The sequence below is a fragment of the Enoplosus armatus genome, chromosome 11 (assembly GCF_043641665.1).
Source record: "Enoplosus armatus isolate fEnoArm2 chromosome 11, fEnoArm2.hap1, whole genome shotgun sequence".
Classification (NCBI taxonomy): domain Eukaryota; kingdom Metazoa; phylum Chordata; class Actinopteri; order Centrarchiformes; family Enoplosidae; genus Enoplosus; species Enoplosus armatus.
Genome location: NC_092190.1, coordinates 19,098,662 through 19,118,496, shown reverse-complemented (window position 1 = coordinate 19,118,496; position 19,835 = coordinate 19,098,662). Strand labels below are relative to the sequence as shown.

General features: G+C 39.5%; 1 protein-coding gene across 1 annotated transcript in view; it reads right to left on the bottom strand.

Moving 5' to 3' along the window:
• Positions 1 to 19,835, bottom strand: part of pard3bb (par-3 family cell polarity regulator beta b) — a 177,347-nt gene that overhangs the window by 119,211 nt on the left and 38,301 nt on the right. The window contains exons 5-6 of the mRNA XM_070914428.1: positions 13,934 to 14,028; positions 5,235 to 5,305 (exon numbers count right to left, since the gene is read on the bottom strand). Of these exons, the coding sequence (XP_070770529.1) occupies positions 5,235 to 5,305; positions 13,934 to 14,028 (166 nt within the window). The remainder of the gene's footprint in view (positions 1 to 5,234; positions 5,306 to 13,933; positions 14,029 to 19,835) is intronic.

The following is a 19,835-nucleotide window of genomic DNA, read 5'->3' as shown; positions in this document are numbered from 1 at the left end:
TGTGCCTCTGATCTCTAACATTCCCACTAGAACACACACACACACACACACACACACACACACACACACACACACACACACACACACACACACACACACACACACACACACACACAAGCACTTGAGATCCATTTGCGTTTCCTTTTTTATTTTTTGTGTGAGATGTTTGACAGGCTGCATCACTGCAAAAAAAAATGAAGTGGGGGTGAGAGAGAGACAAATTGGGTGAGACTTGAGAAAAGAGAGAGGGAGCGCGATGAGCGAACAAGAGACAGAGAAAAAGAGCCAAACACAGAGTGGGAGAGAGGCAGCCAGAGATGAAGAGAGCAGGTGTTCTCTTTATCCACCTGCCACTTCACTGATCCTCACTATGAAAGACAGAAACACAGAAGAGAAATAACAAAAAAGGAGGACGTGCATTACCAAAACCACTCTCTTCCTCTCACTGTATATCACCCTCTTCTTATTCATCATCTCCCTTGCTCTCACTCCTTTTCTCTCTAAGCTGGTCTTCAAAGTGCGGAGCACCAGAGAGGTGGACAGTAAAGGGAATGTACAAGTATACAGCTTAATATCATAAACAATAATATAGTGTAGGTTAAAAAAGTGAGACTATAAAGAGTGTGTCAGGTGCACAATTGTTGCATTACGTATACTACTGTAAATATGAATGTAGAAACTTGATAGAAAGATAAAGAGGTACAAAGGCAGAAACCAAAGGGAGTGAACAAAAGAAGAGAGGAAGGGAGGAAGAGATGGGTACACGAATGAATCCAGACCCAAATGTCACAAAACCATCACAACAGGGGTCCTCGCTGTTGATGTACGTTAGGTCCCAAAATAAACTCTGTTAACCCTGAAGAACCCCTTACATATTTAGTTTGTCTTGTGCATCTAGCGAAACCTATTTACCTTTTCACCTCCCAGCTTCCAAAACACCTCCAACACGCTGCCTTATTTCACAAAGAAATATAACACGCTGGCAATGCTATTTCAATAAACCAATTTACAGTAAATCTGTTTCCCTGTATAAAAAGCACATTTTGAGTCAAAGGTAATGAGTTTTCCGGTGACGGTGATGTGCGGTTTAAATTATGATGGGCCATTACTGTATTTATAGGTGTAGCTTCACACTCAAAGGCCATGGAAACGCATAGAAACATACACAGCAGCAGAAGCTCATATACAACCGCTCACACACACACACACACACACACACACACACACACATTCATTTAACGTATGTTTTACTGTTCCAATATTTATGGCTGCATTTCTTTACTCATTTCGGACTTTTTTGTAATTTCAAGGATCGTTTCCTCGCCGACCACAAAAACCATTACATCACTTTTACATTACTCACAGCTGAGGTGGTTTGTGTGTGTGTGTGAGAGAGAGAGCGCGTGTACATGAGAGGATATGTGCAAAAAAGTTCTTGAGAAAATAAAACAAATGTGTGTGTGGGGTGTGTGTCTTAAATACCTTTTTATTTGCTGCATTGAACTGTATAGCACCATAAGGGGCAATAAAACTAAAATTGTCAAACAATATTCTCTGACTCACTTTCATTCAGACGTCCACATTCAGTTATTTTAAGCAGAATGTGTGTTTCTCATCATTAATTCAGGTGATAAGGTTTGATCATGACATACAGTGCATCCGGAAAGTATTCACGGCGCTTCACTTTTTCCACATTTTGTTATGTTATACCCTTATTCCAAAATGGATTAAATTAATTTTTTTCCTCAAAATTCTACACACAACACCCCATAATGACAATGTGAAAAAAGTTTTTTTGAAATTTTTGCAAATTTATTAAAAATAAAAAACTAAGAAATCACATGTACATAAGTATTCACAGCCTTTGCCATGAAGCTCAAAATTGAGCTCAGGTGCATCCTGTTTCCACTGATCATCCTTGAGATGTTTCTGCAGCTTAATTGGAGTCCACCTGTGGTAAATTCAGTTGATTGGACATGATTTGGAAAGGCACACACCTGTCTATATAAGGTCCCACAGTTGACAGTGCATGTCAGAGCACAAACCAAGCATGAAGTCAAAGGAATTGTCTGTAGACCTCCGAGACAGGATTGTCTCGAGGCACAAATCTGGGGAAGGTTACAGAAAAATTTCTGCTGCTTTGAAGGTCCCAATGAGCACAGTGGCCTCCATCATCCGTAAGTGGAAGAAGTTCGGAACCACCAGGACTCTTCCTAGAGCTGGCCGGCCATCTAAACTGAGTAATCGGGGGAGAAGGGCCTTAGTCAGGGAGGTGACCAAGAACCCGATGGTCACTCTGTCAGAGCTCCAGAGTTCCTCTGTGGAGAGAGGAGAACCTTCCAGAAGGACAACCATCTCTGCAGCAATCCACCAATCAGGCCTGTATGGTAGAGTGGCCAGACGGAAGCCACTCCTTAGTAAAAGGCACATAGCAGCCCGCCTGGAGTTTGCCAAAAGGCACCTGAAGGACTCTCAGACCATGAGAAACAAAATTCTCTGGTCTGATGAGACAAAGATTGAACTCTTTGGTGTGAATGCCAGGCGTCACGTTTGGAGGAAACCAGGCACCGCTCATCACCAGGCCAATACCATCCCTACAGTGAAGCATGGTGGTGGCAGCATCATGCTGTGGGGATGTTTTTCAGCGGCAGGAACTGGGAGACTAGTCAGGATAGAGGGAAAGATGAATGCAGCAAAGTACAGAGACATCCTGGATGAAAACCTGCTCCAGAGCGCTCTTGACCTCAGACTGGGGCGACGGTTTATCTTTCAGCAGGACAACGACCCTAAGCACACAGCCAAGATGTCAAAGGAGTGGCTTCAGGACAACTCTGTGAATGTCCTTGAGTGGCCCAGCCAGAGCCCAGACTTGAATCCGATTGAACATCTCTGGAGAGATCTGAAAATGGCTGTGCGCCGACGCTTCCCATCCAACCTGATGGAGCTTGAGAGGTGCTGCAAAGAGGAATGGGTGAAACTGCCCAAAGATAGGTGTGCCAAGCTTGTGGCATCATATTCAAAAAGACTTGAGGCTGTAATTGCTGCCAAAGGTGCATCAACAAAGTATTGAGCAAAGGCTGTGAATACTTATGTACATGTGATTTCTCAGGTTTTTTATTTTTAATAAATTTGCAAAAATCTCAAATAAACTTTTTTCACGTTGTCATTATGGGGTGTTGTGTGTAGAATTTTGAGGAAAAAAATGAATTTAATCCATTTTGGTATAAGGCTGCAACATAACAAAATGTGGAAAAAGTGAAGCGCTGTGAATACTTTCCGGATGCACTGTAACTCAACAGAAAGGCGACAAAGTCTGTTGTTGCCCAGACCTTGCATGGAGAGCGCCTGTGTGTAGTGCACGATGAAGACGACGATGAGTGTGTGTGAGTCTGTGTGATCTAATCTCTGTCTGTGCTCTGTGGCTGCAGCCGGTTGCTATGGAGAGAGGTTAAAACTGCTAAGGCTGAGGTCAGACACTATTCTCTCCACACAGCTCTCTCATAACTCTCTCTCCCTACATGTCTTCTTTACAGGTTAACTACATATTATGTTGTTTTAGTATTTATGGATTGATTGTGGATTAATTGCACACCCATAGTGACCTGCTGATTTAAAAACACAGAGTAATACCCTTTCCATTAGCAGAGGTCAGTGTTGTCAGACAGAGCAGCGCCTTCATCAGTCATGTAACGGCCACTTTCTCCAAAGTACAACTGACTTCACTGCCTGGGGTTAGTATTAGTCATGCTATTGCAAAGACTGGCCTTGGTTCAGTTTTGGGGACACTTTTTTTTTTTCTATATTTGTTTCCTATATTTTTTAGTAACATTTTATTATTTTCACTCGTGCCACGGCCACTAATGGAAACATCAGGCTGGTTGGGACATAATGCTTTTACGTTAGACATCACAACAAAGTCCAGCAGGGCAAAAATTACAAATGTTATAAACAAATAAGCATTTTAGCCATATTATCTAAACCACTTATGGGTAAGTTTAAAAATCTAAGTGAACATTACAATCATTGTGCAAAATATCCATTACTGTGCATACTGCAAGGCTACATCCTGCTTCAACCCCCATATTTAATTTAGTTGGTGATGGGTGATTGCAATGATCATTTAGGATGTGTTTACTTTCATTTTACTTTTTCACTTTAGAATAATGTGGTTTGTGGTAAAATATGGCTGAATCAATAAAGCAACAAATCCCCTGTTATTTCCCAAAGCCTCAGTTTTATTGCAGGCTACAATATTGAGCTAAAAGAAACAATTACACAGCCAAGGCCTCATATTTAATGCAAGGGTGTATCATGTTATGTGTCAAGAGATTTGAGGCTAAATACTGGAGAAGAATGTGGATGCTGAACAACAATGTGGAGGGGCGTCTTAACCTATGCTAGTATTATGCTAATATGGAAAAAGGAATATTAATGGCTTGGTACTAGAAGCAGCACAGGCAAACATCTTAACCCGAGTAATGCCTTACTCTGACTATTCATAAACCGATTTATCAGAGACAAGTATTTTTTCTACATGTTTGTTACATGTATGGTGTCTGTCCTCATTCTGTGTTGCATGAGACTACCCCACACACTGCCACACACACACACACACACAGTTAAAAGACCCACAGGAGACATAGGGCATCCTGCACCCCTACACTTAATTAAGCAGCACTCATTAGTGTATGCATGTGTGTTATGTGTTCAGTTGTGTGTGCCTGTAAAAGGAAAAAAAAAAAAAGGGGATGCAAGTATGTTTGTAGCTGTTTATTTTTGAGGGCATGTGTGTATGGCAGCTTACACAAGTCTGTGTGTGTTGGGTGAGTGTGTGTGTGTGTGTGTGTGTGTGTGTGTGTGTGTGTGTGTGTGTGTGACCATGACCCTGTTTTGGCAGTCTTTTGTAGTGGGCTAATGATGGAGCTTCTTTACACTAACTATATCTGCAAAGGCCTTGATCTGGATTGGAATACAGCTTTAATGAAGGGAAAGTAGGGCACAAACACACACACACACACACACACACACACACACACACACACACACACACAGGCAAAAGCTATCCTCACAACTAAATAACACACAGAGTCCTAAAGACAGCGAGATAGAGTCACTTATTGAGACCATTTAATCAGACCCAATATTGGAGTTTGTTAAGACATAGATTCAGCACGATGAATTGAATGTATCCACATCAAAGTGGACATCAGAACTAAAATAATACTCAAACTAACCTGCCACTGAAGGCGTGTTTGCCTTGGGATCGGTCTACCCCTGCTGGCCTCTCCACAGCGGGACTGGCTGCCTGCGGAGAAAACACACAGAACACCTTCCTGTTAGCGAGTGAGCGGCATTTGGAGAAGAGACAGTGAAAAGAGCAGGCTCCAGCAGCACATTCAATCAGTCCGGACGTGGAACACTTAATGAAAGGACAAAAGAAAAAATGAATGATAAACAGCGTGAATAAACAAAAACTGTGATGAGTGACTAAGTGGAGGAATTAAGGAACTCTCCCCCTGTTCTGATTTTAGTTTTTACTGCACTACACCCAATATGAAATCCTGAGCTCAACAATGTCTTTGCAATTTGAAAGAAAGGGGGATGAAAGGGAATGAATGAATTGATGAGTGAAGTGATGAGTGGAGGAGCTGCTAAATTGATGGATGGATGATGTACAAATAGCAATTAATACATGAAGGCAAGGAGACAGTGTTGTCAAGCAGTAATAAATAACGCTGTCAGTGGGCATGGCAACTGAGAGACAGAGAGAGAGAGAGGTGTGAGAAAGAAGAGTGTAAATGTGAGCCAAGGGAGCTGTAATAATTACTTAATACAATGACATAGGGCTTGCATGAAGTGTGTGTGTTTGTGTTAGAGACACAGAGAGGTGAGCTCCACAGGGACGAGGTCACAAGCCCGACGGTACAGCGGTGACAAATCATCTAATACTCAATATATGACTGTAACATTCGATCACAGCTACATATGTTTGTGAGTCCACAGAGTTAAGATGAATATCTGATATATCTATATATCTCTATCTATTAGACACTTTGAGGAGAAGTATTGATTGAATTGAGCCCAGATGGCACCCCCAGGCCAGCTGCTTTTCTACAAGCTTCTTTATTTAAAAGCAAAATGATTGAGGGGTGCTTTTATCTTTTTGAAAACGTAAAACGTGCTCCTGGGGTTAACTATCCATATTCTAAGAAAAATAAAAATCTACAGCAACATTTCCAATTAGGATTCGGACCCTTCTGGATTTTTTCAAAGTTAAACAACAATCTTTTTGTTAGCATACAAAAATCTACAGCTCCATTGAAGTTTTACCGACGTGTATCACACATAATACGTCATGATAAATGTTGATTTCTCCCATATCCCTGATATCCTTCGATGCTTTCTTCTAATGTCATCTCTCCAACTATTAGTTGCTGTTGTTGTTCACACGGTTTGGCCCTCCCGTTTTAAAGGAAGGTGCCATGTTTAAAAATTATTGGCATGTGGATATCAAATAGTAGATGTACACTGAAATCAGACATTATAACTGTAATTGATATAAGGTTTGCCCAGACTATGCCTTTAAAAGATTGATTTCAAAATTAAAGCCAATCTAATGTATGTAAAGCACTTTGAAATTGCCTCAAGCATGAATTACGCCATATAAATAAATTTGCCCTGTCTTGATCATTGTAGCATCTGAATATCTGGCAAAATAATTGGAATATTATCTGCATATGTGTCTGTATGTGGATATCTGGGCTTAAGCGTGCACTCCGAGTGCATGTTTGTGTGAGCATATGCAGACAAACACACGCAGGTCAATAAGGCTCAATGTTAGTAGTAGGCACTAATGGACTCTTAACATGACCTTTCACCTTTGACCTCTCACCCTGTTGCCATATGACCTGCACCACCTGTCAGAGAAGGGGAGAGGGAAAGAAAGAGAAGAAGCTGAGAGCAAGACCGATGAGTAATAAAGAGAGAAATCATGAGAAAGATGTCAGAGAGCAGAAGAGATTCAGGCTGCGTCGAAGGAACAACAGCTGAAGATGTAAAAAAAAAAGAAAGCATGAAAATGTCAGAGGCAGTGGCTGATGAGAAGAGTTGGATAAAGGTGAGATGAGACCACCAGTGAATGACAGACTGCAGATACTGTAACCATATGTTTGGGGTTGGGTGCTTTGGAAAACAATTAGTCTGGCCCAGCTACAAATGCTGTCATGTGAGCTTAATTACTAACAGAATGACAGGTAACATTAATTATCCTAACCTCTTTGTCATAACAACAGCCTCTCATACATTAATTGGAAAGTCTTTGGTGCCTAATTGTATGTCTCATTTAATAACTGCAAGTAGAAATAGTCTCTCCCTCTCTTTGTCTCTCTCTCTTTGGAAGAGCAACATATTAATTACAAAGGCCAGCAACGTATGTTACTTATCAAAGGCTAATTTAGAACAAGTAAATTAATCTGAATAAATAAATGTGTGTCATTATTCATATTAACCTTACAATGTCATCGATACAGTGATATAACAGCAAAATATACATTTGTTCAATGGTTAAGTGGCTTGTTTGTTATTGTTTTTGCTCAAAAAAGCCTTAAGATGTCCTATGTTACTATCTAACTAGTCATCTGAACATTTCCACCAATTACACGTTATTTTCATGACGTATTTCCAATTACATAATACTAGTAGACTTTTCAACATTAGCATGGGCCAATATTTTGATTATTAAAGGTGCACATTCTTAAACCATCACTAAAGCAGCAAAATATAAAGGATAAAAGAAAATCAAAAACCCCAATATGAATATGTTTCAAGGTTGATCAGCACGGTCACGGTCATTAATAATTACACTCTATCAAAATGTAAAGTGCCACAAACAGTCCAATAAAGAAAGACTATTTCTGTACACGAGAAGCAAAAGCTCACTAGAAATAAAAAAAAATATACATATTAAATGACAAAGAAATATATGGAGGACAACTGCAGGGAAAAAAAACTGAACACATTAGTCTGCCTACCTTGGACAGCTCAGTCGATACTTGTAAGCATTAGTGGCCCTCCAAATACTGGAGGATAGAGAAGCAGAATTTCCATTTTTCCATTTTAACTCAATGATGGATAATCCTAACTTGAATAACTATGCTTATAATAAATGGGCCGCAAGTATTAAGTCTTCTCCTTCCAATCTAATAATTACTAAAAGTGGATAAAAAAAAAGTGAACTTTTAGTGATATTACTAATTACTGAATAACCAATCAAGCTAAGTGTTCCCTGAAAACGCTCCCAGAGTGAGTATGATAAATTAATAGCAATGCATGCTGGACAGTTGTGTATGTTGTGTGTGTTCAGGGATCTCTTCGGGGATATGGCTGATGAATCGAAGTGAATATGTGTTTTGATAAATACCATGTCAGAGGGCCAGAGGTCTGAACAGGGAAGTGAACAAAAAAATATTCAGAATATAACGTATGATTTTTAATTTTTATTAATTTGTTGTATTTGACAGGATTCCCTTCTTTGTACAGTTTAGCAGTTTAAGGATGAATGGCACAATGACAATGTGACATGTTTTATGTTTTTGTTTTGTTGAAATGATTGAGTTAGAGTGAACAAATTGAGTAGGAAATAAACAACACCATATCATAAGCACAACATTTACTTCCTTCGAGCATCATTAGTGCAACAGGGTGGAAAAAAAGTGGCTTCCTGTTATTGTTCAGTACTTGTCAGATTCATTTGGCATACTTAATGAATATGAGTTCAGTTCTCTATTTCAACACATAGGCATTGGGGAAAGCACAAAGAGGAAGAGGTAAGGTGCAAACACATAAAAACCATGTACAGGCATACAAAATTGCTTAACGGAAAAACATGCATACATGCTGGCTGGCAGCACAAAAGCCATTACACACACATGCCAATGAACACGCACGTGTGCACACACACCCAGGTGTAGCATGATAAATAAGTGCTGTACTGCCTTATTAGCCCCAGTAGTATTCTGGACAAGAACAAACACTCACAGCCTGATTAACACATTGGAACTGACCTGCAACCCTGTGTGTGTGTTGTGAGCGTGAGAGAAAGCGACAGAGGGAAAGAGAGAGTGGCTTTGTGGCTGACTGTACTTATTTGTGCCTGGCATTTAGAACGGAGGAGCTGCACCAGTAAATCTTTCTGGATTGAAATGAAATAAAGAGAGGGGAAAGAAAGTAGGAGAGAAGATGGAGAAGAAAGACAGAGAATTACTGCAAGAAGAGTACTTTCTTCCCCTCATCGCTCTCACCAAAAGGCCAAGTGACAATTTGAACAATTACCTGGAGTCATTACCTCCATCTGAACCTGGCTGGTTGAGAAGAGACAGACCTCTGAGCAAGTGACTGAGTGTGAGTGAGTTTGTGTGTGTGCGTGAGTGAGTATGTGAGTGAAAGAGAAGGAAGAAGGAAAGTGAAGGAGACGAAAAAAGACTGACTGAGAAAATGACGTATGAGGAAGAGGAGGGAGATATACAGAGAGAGAATTCCTTTATATACAGTAGTCAGAGAGTCATGTGCCACTTCAAAACTCATGTGTAGTTATTACAGCACAGCAGGTGTGAGACAGAAAAGCAGAGACAGGGGAAAGATGTGAGGCACGCAAGGGCATCAAGCAGACAGAAACATGTGAAGAAAATCAGCCATTCTGACACTTGTTGTAATGGCTGGACTAAACCATGTCATTTACTTTATACATCTCCACTTTATGCCCCAAATAAAACACATCTCTGAATCAACTGATGCCTTGCTGGATATAATATAACCACTTAGGACATGCTAAGGTCGCTTCTCTTGCACTGCAGAAACTAAAATCAGTGGATGGTGTTGTACATGTTAGCAGTTATTCAAACATTTCTTTCTCCTATGACTAGACAGATTTCTTGTTGACTCTTATTTAGAGGGTAAGCTTACTTTATAAAACTGGTCCAAGTTAAAATCATTCACAAGTGGAGGTCTGAGAAGAAGGATCTGACTGCTGTCAGCCTTGATGTCTGTGCAACTGACAGTCAAATACTGTCACTCTCTTTCAGCTATTTCTTTATAAGGCATACACATCAGAATAGGCCAATCACAGCAAAGACAAGTCCACAAGGGCCGTCTAAAGTTACAGTTAGTTAGGAATTATATTTGTTTTGACTCCTCTATCAAACTCTCTAACATGAGGAGAGAGTGGGAACAACAACTTACTTAAATTTTCCAAAGAAGCTGATTGGGACTAAGCAGAATCACTACAGCTGATTGTTGAAGGTTAAAGATGCAGCTTTCAAATTCCATGGCAACTTATTCAAGACAGGTATTTGATCCATCTACTTTTATCTCCATGCCACAGCTCTTTTGAGGAGCATTTGATAGTCCAGGAGAGAAAGTTATATAACATTAGATATTAGATGATATGATAGCTTCCCTCATTTTGGAACTCCTCTGTTCCCTCAGACGTTAGCAAATTCCCAACTCTGAAAACTCTGCTATGTTCACATACAGTTGACCCGTTCTATTACAACACTATAATGGAGTGTTACACCACTGTGTAGATTATTAACCAGCACAAAACCATGTGATAGTAGTTTTCATTCAAGAACTTATTGATCAAAGCTGTAATGTTATGTGTAAAATGAGACAGTAGGGAAACCTGAGGAGCTAGCATGAACTGCAATAAAGAGACCACAGCTGGTGTGGCAACAGTCACATATATGCATGCTCTCATGCAGGCACACCAACAGATAAACACCCAGGCGCACACAGTCTGGACAGGCCTACTGTGTAATAGACACCAGGGAATATTTCATATTGACAGCCACAGGAGTGACAGCATGCAGTGAAAACAGAGCAAAGACGTAAGGTGGGCTCAGAACAACATGATCTACATTCCTAAGCTTTGGCTTACAGTTCACCAGGAAAATGTTGTTGCCCCTCTTAACATCTTTATCAAAAACAACATTATCTGCTACCACTAATGGTACAACTACTACCTCACCAGCCTCAGCAACATTAAGCAGGGAGACCAGCCACCTCTGAGAATCAATCACATCCCCCAAAAGAAGTGAACCATGCAAACAGGTGGTTCAACGGGGAATACAGCGTGGGTAAAAAAAAAATGTTTGTCCAGTGAGGAATCTCAAGGGAAGAGGACTCACCACTCAAGAGTCCAATCAGGCGTGGAGTTCCTTTAACCAGTGAACTTGAGGGATTTGCTGTGTCCAACCGTCTACAGGGAGTATGAAACTGTAACACTATCATAACAAGTAAACAAAACTACATCTCTACGCAACTGGCACACTGTATTACGATACTATTCATTACCACGTTCGCCAAGTGTCACCGAGCATGACTCTGTAGTGAAAAGGTGTATATTTGTGTAAAATACATGTAAGAAGCATCACCTCAGAGAAGCTGACAAAATAATTGGTGGGGAAGGTAGGGTAAAAGTGTGGAAGAGAAGAACAAAGGAGGGAATAAGATAAAATTTGGTGATTTACTTTCCAAGAGTGGACAGAAAAACATTTGGGGATGATAATCATGTGCTATATCTACCTCCTATGAGATGTGGAAACTCAGAATAAACAGTGACGGTATCACAAAATGTAAACAGAAGATTAGAGAGTAAACCTGAGAGATGGAGTAGCTCATTCTCAGTTCAGTTTGAGTTCAATAATTGTAAAATGACAACCATGAAAATGACCAGGGTCTGTATCATGGATAGAGGGATGATGTGGCAGAGGTCAGAAACATGAGCAGATATGCAGTGAAGAAGAGGAAATAGGAGATGCAGAAAAAAATGATATATTAGCTTCAGAGGAGAGAGAATGGGCAACATAGATCAATGGCTTAGACATCAGGCCCTAAGGTCAAAGTTACAAAGCAGACGTGGAGGCTGGAGAGAATGGAAGAGAACAGTTGTTTAGAGAGTAAATTGTTTTGATAGAAGGGAGAAATTAGGAAGCATTTACAGAATTGCAATTTTCATAGCAGAACAAAATGAGATGAGATTAAAAGAAGAATGGTGTGTTTTGCAGTTCAATAGTAGCTCATTTTGTGTTGGCTTTATGTCAGACATGGACCCGAAAGTATTAATTGTGACACCATTTGGATCGAGATGTTGAAAATAGGGGGAAAAAAAGGAGAGATGAAAAAGTGAGATCAGCGGTAAGGAAGGAGGGGAGGAAGAGGAGGAGGAAGAAGCAGATGAGAAGAAGGAGAAAGAAGCAAGTGTTTGCCCTCTGCCCTTTGGAGAAAGGGAGTGAAAAGATAAAAAGAGAGAGAAAACCCAGAGAGAGCCATCCGTCTTTGTTAGTGGAGTTTGATGTGACAAAGCATGTCTGGATTAGAAAGAAGCGCGCCCCCCCCCCCCAACCTTAACACATATACCCCCACTACACACAGAAACACACTGCTGGCATATGTCAGCATTACGGAAAAAGTTTCTTCCTGCGTGTTTTGTCAGTACTGATATGTACTGATTAAATTACACTGGTTGGCTGCAATAAAATTGATGTACATTTTTAGATTTTGTAGGTATGAAATATACCTAATAAAAGAGAGCAGTAAACCAAGCCGATAAACAAATTCAATCACTGTTCATTTGATATCTATTGAATTATTCTGAATGCTTTTCTAAATAAAACGTCCTCATCAATGAACGATCTATACGATATATGTTCAGTATATATGTGAGGCTTTCCTGGATACACAACAAGGCCTGACACAAATTAGAATCTCAGACATTTCTTTAATTATTTTGGACCACTGCAAATGTTTGGTTGGACCTTTACTTATGTCTCTAACAGAGAATTAAAGTCTCAGTGGGAGAAATTTGGTCATTCTAGGAAATAGATTTGTAGGTAGTAAAAAGTTAAGTATAAAAGACTACATCAACAATTTGCTAAGCTCTGAGCATTATCAGCAATGGTGTCCTGGGAATCCTACTGGAGGAAAGGCCATGAGGTCATTAAAATCAAAGTGTTTAACCCCTTGGGAGTGTTAACATGATTAGCATTTTTCCATGGTGATCTGCCTATTAGATTATGATGGCACTGAGGAAAGCTCATAGTGTCCATGAGGATTCATCATACTAAATCAACATCTTACAAAAGCTGATGAACCTATACGAACTCAACGGAAAAAGACTTAATGAAAGAAATGTCATGACACAAATCAAAGTTTGCCTTTCACACTTCTTAAAAAGTACTATCTGTTGGTGAAAGTGCACTATCCAGGGCCGTATTAAAGTCAACCACTAGATTTTCAAACAAAAACCAGCAGCTGGTGTTGTGTATGTTTGCAATTATTGACACATATGTTTCTCACATTTAGAGTCTTCAGTTGACTCTCTACAGGAAAGTTTATGGGATGTCCGATGTGAGGGTTTACTCTCTCGGCAGAATGAATGTGCTCAGTAAATGTCCCTGCATTGTTCCAGTTAGATTCTTCTATTTATTCTGGTCATTGTTAGGCGAGGCCATTCTGTCACTAGAGGGACAAAAAGTATTTTTAAAAAATCAACACAGGAAAATTAAATCTAAATCTGATGTCTTGTGTATAACTGACACATGTTCGACAATGCCAACTACACATACTGCTAGTTTTACAAATGATGGCTGATGTTGACTGTTGTTCATTCCATCAACAAACTGCAGCTTTTATTGGCTATTTTCTGAAACTTGATTCAGTAGTGATTATTAATATATACGCAGGATATCACACACATCATCATCACTTGGTTGTTTGTGTTTGTCCATTCGGCTCTCACTGATGCATCCGTGTCCTCAGTCACATGGGGAGACTGTTTCTGTTGCCTTTCCTCTGTGGATACGATATGTGTATGCTGTGTTTCAAACTGTATGTGAGAGTCATTGTGTCTATTTATCTGAGTGCCTCAGGGTCTTACCATCACGGCTGTGTCCTCATTGAGGGAGGGGTCGGTCTCTGACGGCTGGGGGCCGAGGGCTGAGTCACTGCTGCTTCTCACCAACAGGGGGGTGTCTGTAGAAAACACAAGGACACACGTTTCATATGTGCAGGTAGCTCCGAGCATTTTTTTCTATCGAGGCCTACTCTTTGGGTGGAAACCTAAAGATCAACGGCAAGGGGATAACGTGTGCTCTTCAGATATCCTTCTCTAGCCACAAATCCACATCTACAACATGATGCATAATTGAGATTAGTCACCATACTGCTTGTCTATCCTTCTTAAAGATTGCTTTAAGCAGAAGCAGAGGTGTGTGTGTTTATAAAGTATGTCTGTATACACTGGATAACTACAGCCTGTAAAACACTTTTTCTAATTTCTTTGTTTATAGGAGGCATCTGCAGAGGGAGGTTGATGACATACCACCAAACACCATCTAAACAGCAGTTTTAGTTGCAGAAAAATCATTCGCAAATGCGTGACCTTCAGCCGTATTATTAACCCCCACTTATAAAACATTATTTGATTTTTTTCCCTCTTTTTTTTTAATCCATATTAAATCTGCTGTGCTCTTTTCCCCTCCAGTTTCCTCTGGACGAACTTGGCTCTCTGTCGGTCCAATATGACACAACGTGACTACAGCTTATCAGACTGTTAATGGAACAAGACATATGACGGAGAGGAAAAAAACACCAAGACAGACAAAGAACAATGCACAAATCGAGAGAATAGAGAAAGTCTGCACCTGCACTGCTTCACACACCCGTGACTGCCTTAAAATTGCTAATGCTATTTTGATTTGATTTGAGTCACAGTTCAGCAAAATTCATGTCTAATAATAATCTTTTAGATGACAAGATACAGACCCTAAGCTAGTCAGGCCACACTACAGAAAGGAGTTTGTGTGTGTTGCTTTAGGAGTGTCAAAGCGTGATGAAGAAGAAAGAGAGAGGAGAGATGAATATTTTTATGTTGTTTGGTTGACAAAATGAATTTCCACTCTGTCATTGCAACGTGCCTATGACATCAGTCCAAGTCAAAGTGTGCTTTCAAACTAAAACAAAAACATCCAGGCATTCAGTGTAATACACTAATAGGCTGAGAAAATCAGAAGACATGGAAACTATATTACAGTAAACAAATGTATATAATGTATAAATGTGTCTGGATAAGCGAGTATTTACTGGGGCTGGCGCAGCTTTTAAATGGACAAGCTTTTCACAGCTAGAGGATATAGAACGTAATTGAATTTAAAGAGATTTAGAAGATCTTTTATTTTTTGTTGATTTTTTCTATAGAGCCAACTCAAACTTTCCACGTTTTCAAAAAGCTGCGTCTAAATTCAGATGAAGACATACTGTATATAACATATATATATATAACAATACATATAACGAGTCTTTGTCAAATAGATGCCATAACTGGCATATTGCCAACTCCATGGAAACTAAAGTACATCTACCATTTTTAGCTTGTAAAAAAAGTAATAAAGCGTGATATAAGAGTGAAGACAGTGTTATGACAAGTGGTCGGAGGATAAAAGTCAAGGAAAGATAGAAACAACAAGAAAGAAAGCATGAACCTACAATATTTACCATGCAAATGAAACCCTTAGGTTTCATTTGCATGGTAAATATTGTAGGTTCATGCTTTCTTTCTTGTTGTTTCTAACCTAAGGGTTTCATTTACTTCTTTTAATTATCCAAACTCATCAGCCAGCACAGCCTGAGACAATTATATGTGTATATGGTTACATATTATAGCAGTGTCACCAGAAAGCTCATGTATTTGTGCATAGCTCCATATGTTCATTAGGTCCGTCAGGAGTAGATCTGAAAGCCTGAGCGTGAGAAGTTAATACATTTGTGTTCATGCGTCCAAATGGCCAATAAGTGGTGATTTGCAGATCCCTGTGTGCATGAAGGTAACATATGATAGTGTTTCCCTCTTCACATCTCACCAGCCTGCTGCATAAAATCATCATCAACAGAAGCTGATGGATGAAGCACACCACACTATTGCCTGTGCTGCTGCTGGAGCTTGAAGAAACAGTGAAATAGTGAGAAAAGTCAACACTGCAGAATGCTATGAAAATAAATTACATTTATTACTGTAGGTATTATTATGATCTGTGTGGTACAGTGCCGTTCCCACCCCCATTCATATGGCCCATCAATCCACATATACATTAAGGACATTGTCATGTTAGCCTCTATAGTTCCACTGGGAATAAAATGAGAAAGGTGGAGAGATGGAGGTGGAGGGAACCTCTAAATGAGTGGACTACTCTGTACACATGCCAAATGATATTTGTAGGGTCATATATTGATTGTCACAAAATGGACCCTTGGTGCTCTTAAGACTGGATGGGGGGTATGGATTACATCAAACCCCCAATCAATTCATCTCTTCAACTAAGAGGCAATGAAAGAGGGATGAATGGATAGAGAACAAAAGATGTAAAGATGAGAAACGCATGAAAGGAGATATATAAAAAAATAAAGGGACTAACAAAGGAAAAGATAATCAGTGAGACACAAATAAAAATGTACAAAAATGGCAATGAAAATGAAGATAAAAGAACAAAAAAATCTACTGAAAAAATAGTTGAGACAAAAATGAAAGAGGCCTTTAAATATAATGTTATTTTATGGTATTACATTTCACTGTAACACCTCCCCAGTTTAAGACTGAAGGGGGCCTGTCACGACATAGAACCAGAGATGATCTAGTGAGAATGTTCCATTGTATGAGGGTACTTTTAAGATGGATACCAATGGCTATCTAGGGACAAACAGTGCAACTATTCTGTCCATATACCTGTAGGAATTCTAAGATTCATCTGTTTTTACAAAATGCCACTTTTAGATCACCTAGTAATCATTATAAGGGACTGGATATTGTCTTGTATTTTTGTTATTGGTATATCAGCAGAATAGCTTAAATGTGGTCTGATCCTGGTTTTAAAGGCAGCATTACAGTTCAGTTGCATATATTTGCAGTGTTCGAGTATCGTATGTTCAAAGAACAATATATGCTGCAACATACTGGGGTCATGGTTTTCTGAAAATCTGTAACACAGACTATAAATATCTTCAAAAGGCAAATAAATAAATTATCATAGCATTGTCGTATTAAAGGTAGGAAAAGCACAGGTGCTACTATAACATTAACGATGGCTCCATTCAATTTAAGTGTCCCAGTAAGTCACGACAGCGAGAGAGTGATTCATTTCATTATTTACCCCTGTGCTTTTCCTACTCTCGCATGTCAAAAATGCCATTTTTCGCTATTTCGGACTTTTTTTTAATCATGCAGCCAAACTAACGTACGCATAATGTACAGTATTTGACACGACCTTTCTGCATCCCTTTCAATACTCTAAAGATTCTAGCCATGATAACAATTAAGGCAGTTACATGAGTCAAGGGAAGGGTACCACTCAAAAAATCACTATGATCAGTGGTCTTTGACTCCAATGGAAAGGCCTGCCCTATCTATTATGATACTAATCATGTAACCCGGCTAAATCACTTCAACACATACTTCTATTTTTGAGTCCTTCATGGAGATTCAAGTGCCATCATGTGAGCTAGTAGATAATAGTAAAGAAAATCTCAGCAGTAGAGAGACAGGGGACACAGATAAATGAAAAAAGGCGATAAAAGAAGTTTGAAAGTCTGTTAAGAAATGGAAAAAGAATGGAGGTGAGTAACACAAAGGAATGTGGTGTAGAAAAAAAAGACAAGAAAAGACAAAAGACGATTTGGAGAGAAAAAAAAGACAGTGATAGCAGAAACAATGAGCAAGAGACTTGAAAATACAGTGAGAGAGAAACAAGTGGTTAGAGTCAGAGTAAAACATTAGACAGTGATAGAGGCCTAAGTCTGACCTTCTCACACGGACAGTGATCGTCTCCAGAGCTCCGTTACCTCTAATCTACTATGACAGTCACACATTACTACTAATCTCTGCTGACAGGCGACCATGCTGGAACAGAATAAACTTCCTGCCTTAACAGTGTCTGGATCATACAGCTAAGGCCCCTTCACAACTCAGGAAGGACATACAAGATGAAGTGTCTCTTCCGTTATTAACGTTACAAGTAAAACAGGTAGGAGATCATAGGTGCAAGATACAGGGTTTTTGCTGTAACATATACAGTATGTGAAATTAGAACTAATGCAAGAGGAAAGAGGAAAATAATAGTAATAATTAATATAATGCAAAATTGTGCTTATGATTTTTGGTTCAGTGTGGGGGTCCTTGAGCTGAATAAACTGCTTAACATCCTTCAAGCTGACTGGGAAATTTCAATAGTATCATCAAAAACAACAAGAGTGAAAATAATGAAACTTGCTGATAGAATAGAATGCAAATTACAATAGATGGATGAGCATTATCACACTTCATTTGACATATTAATGACATTTTGAAAACAACCTTGGCAGATTGTGTTTAAATGTCAAGCGCTCAACTCGATGGATGGTTCGGACTGTGCAACAAGGCAGAGATAGAGTCTACAATTCATAACTAAAGGAAGCGGAATCTGTGATTAGCTGCCAGCAGGAAGCCAATGGAAGTAATGCATAGGTTTTGGCAAAGTGTAGGTACACACAATCCATCACTCACACGGTTTGTTATGTTAAGGCAAAATTAAATTAGAACAAGTTACTGTGACAGCTCTAAGCCCTCTCACACTCGCATCTACAGCACCTCGACTGAACGGGCACTTGACTTGAAGTAAGACAGAAAGTGGGACCAGGAAAGAGAGAAAGAAAGGTCATGCAGATCTATTCCAGGTAACAGTACGCAGACACAGACATTAGAGTTTGTTCTGCTGCCTGACATTACACATACACTTCCTGCCTTCTATTTCCTCTGCATCTCCTCATCTGATTCACTTTCATCTCATTCAGCACCTCAGAGACAGTGCTGCCAACATTTCAGCTATCCTCATCTTCATCACTGTCCTGCAGAAAATGCCCATCACATCCTGACCTTTAGCTGTACTGTAATTTAAAGTTAACATCACTCCTACTGTCTACAAAACATACATGGCTCGGCTCTGAAACATAGCCATTATGTAATGTCAAACCTGTGCTCCATCATTTCTTACTTTCTTTTATGTTTCAATTTACAGATTAGTCATCTATCATCTATCTATCATTAATCATATATCCATCCTTCCAAAATGGTGTTTTGGACTTCATTAACTATTATCCTTCACTGACTTGGCCTGGCAGTCAACCTCCACACTAAATTTAAGCCCCACTGAACCTGTTTCTTGTTTAACATCAGCTGTGACATTGACTCGTTTATGCACTGACCTACAGGTTACGCCTAAAAAGGTAACATCAGGGGTTCCCCGAAGGACTTGTCTTTCTTTGTAAAGTCAAAAGAGTGCTTTGAAGCAGTATTTAGACCATGTGTCAGGAAACCTTGAAATTACAAAGTCTAAGAGGCAGAGTAGGGATTTCTGGCACAACTTCACCTACTTCCAAGGTGCATGGAGTGGGGAAAAATCAGAAGAGGTCAAAACTCCATAAAGATAAAGAATAACTTGTTCTTTGTATAATTCTGACAGAATTTTGTGATGCGAGGACAAATGCCAGAGCCTAGCTAATGTTAAGGTCATTGCTCTTCCTCTAGAGAGCAGAGAGCTACTACATTATAACTTTGAGCACAGTGCTGTGGCTGGGATGAATATAGTTTATATTACACCTCAGGTGAGGCAAATATCTTCGTGCTTATACAATTTGTAAAGCTCTGCAAAGTTCTGAAGTATTTAATATTTTAAAAGTAAAGTATATATAAAGCATGTAGCAATGAAGAACAGCTACCAAATGCCAACATATAAATCACACAAATCTCAAAAAGT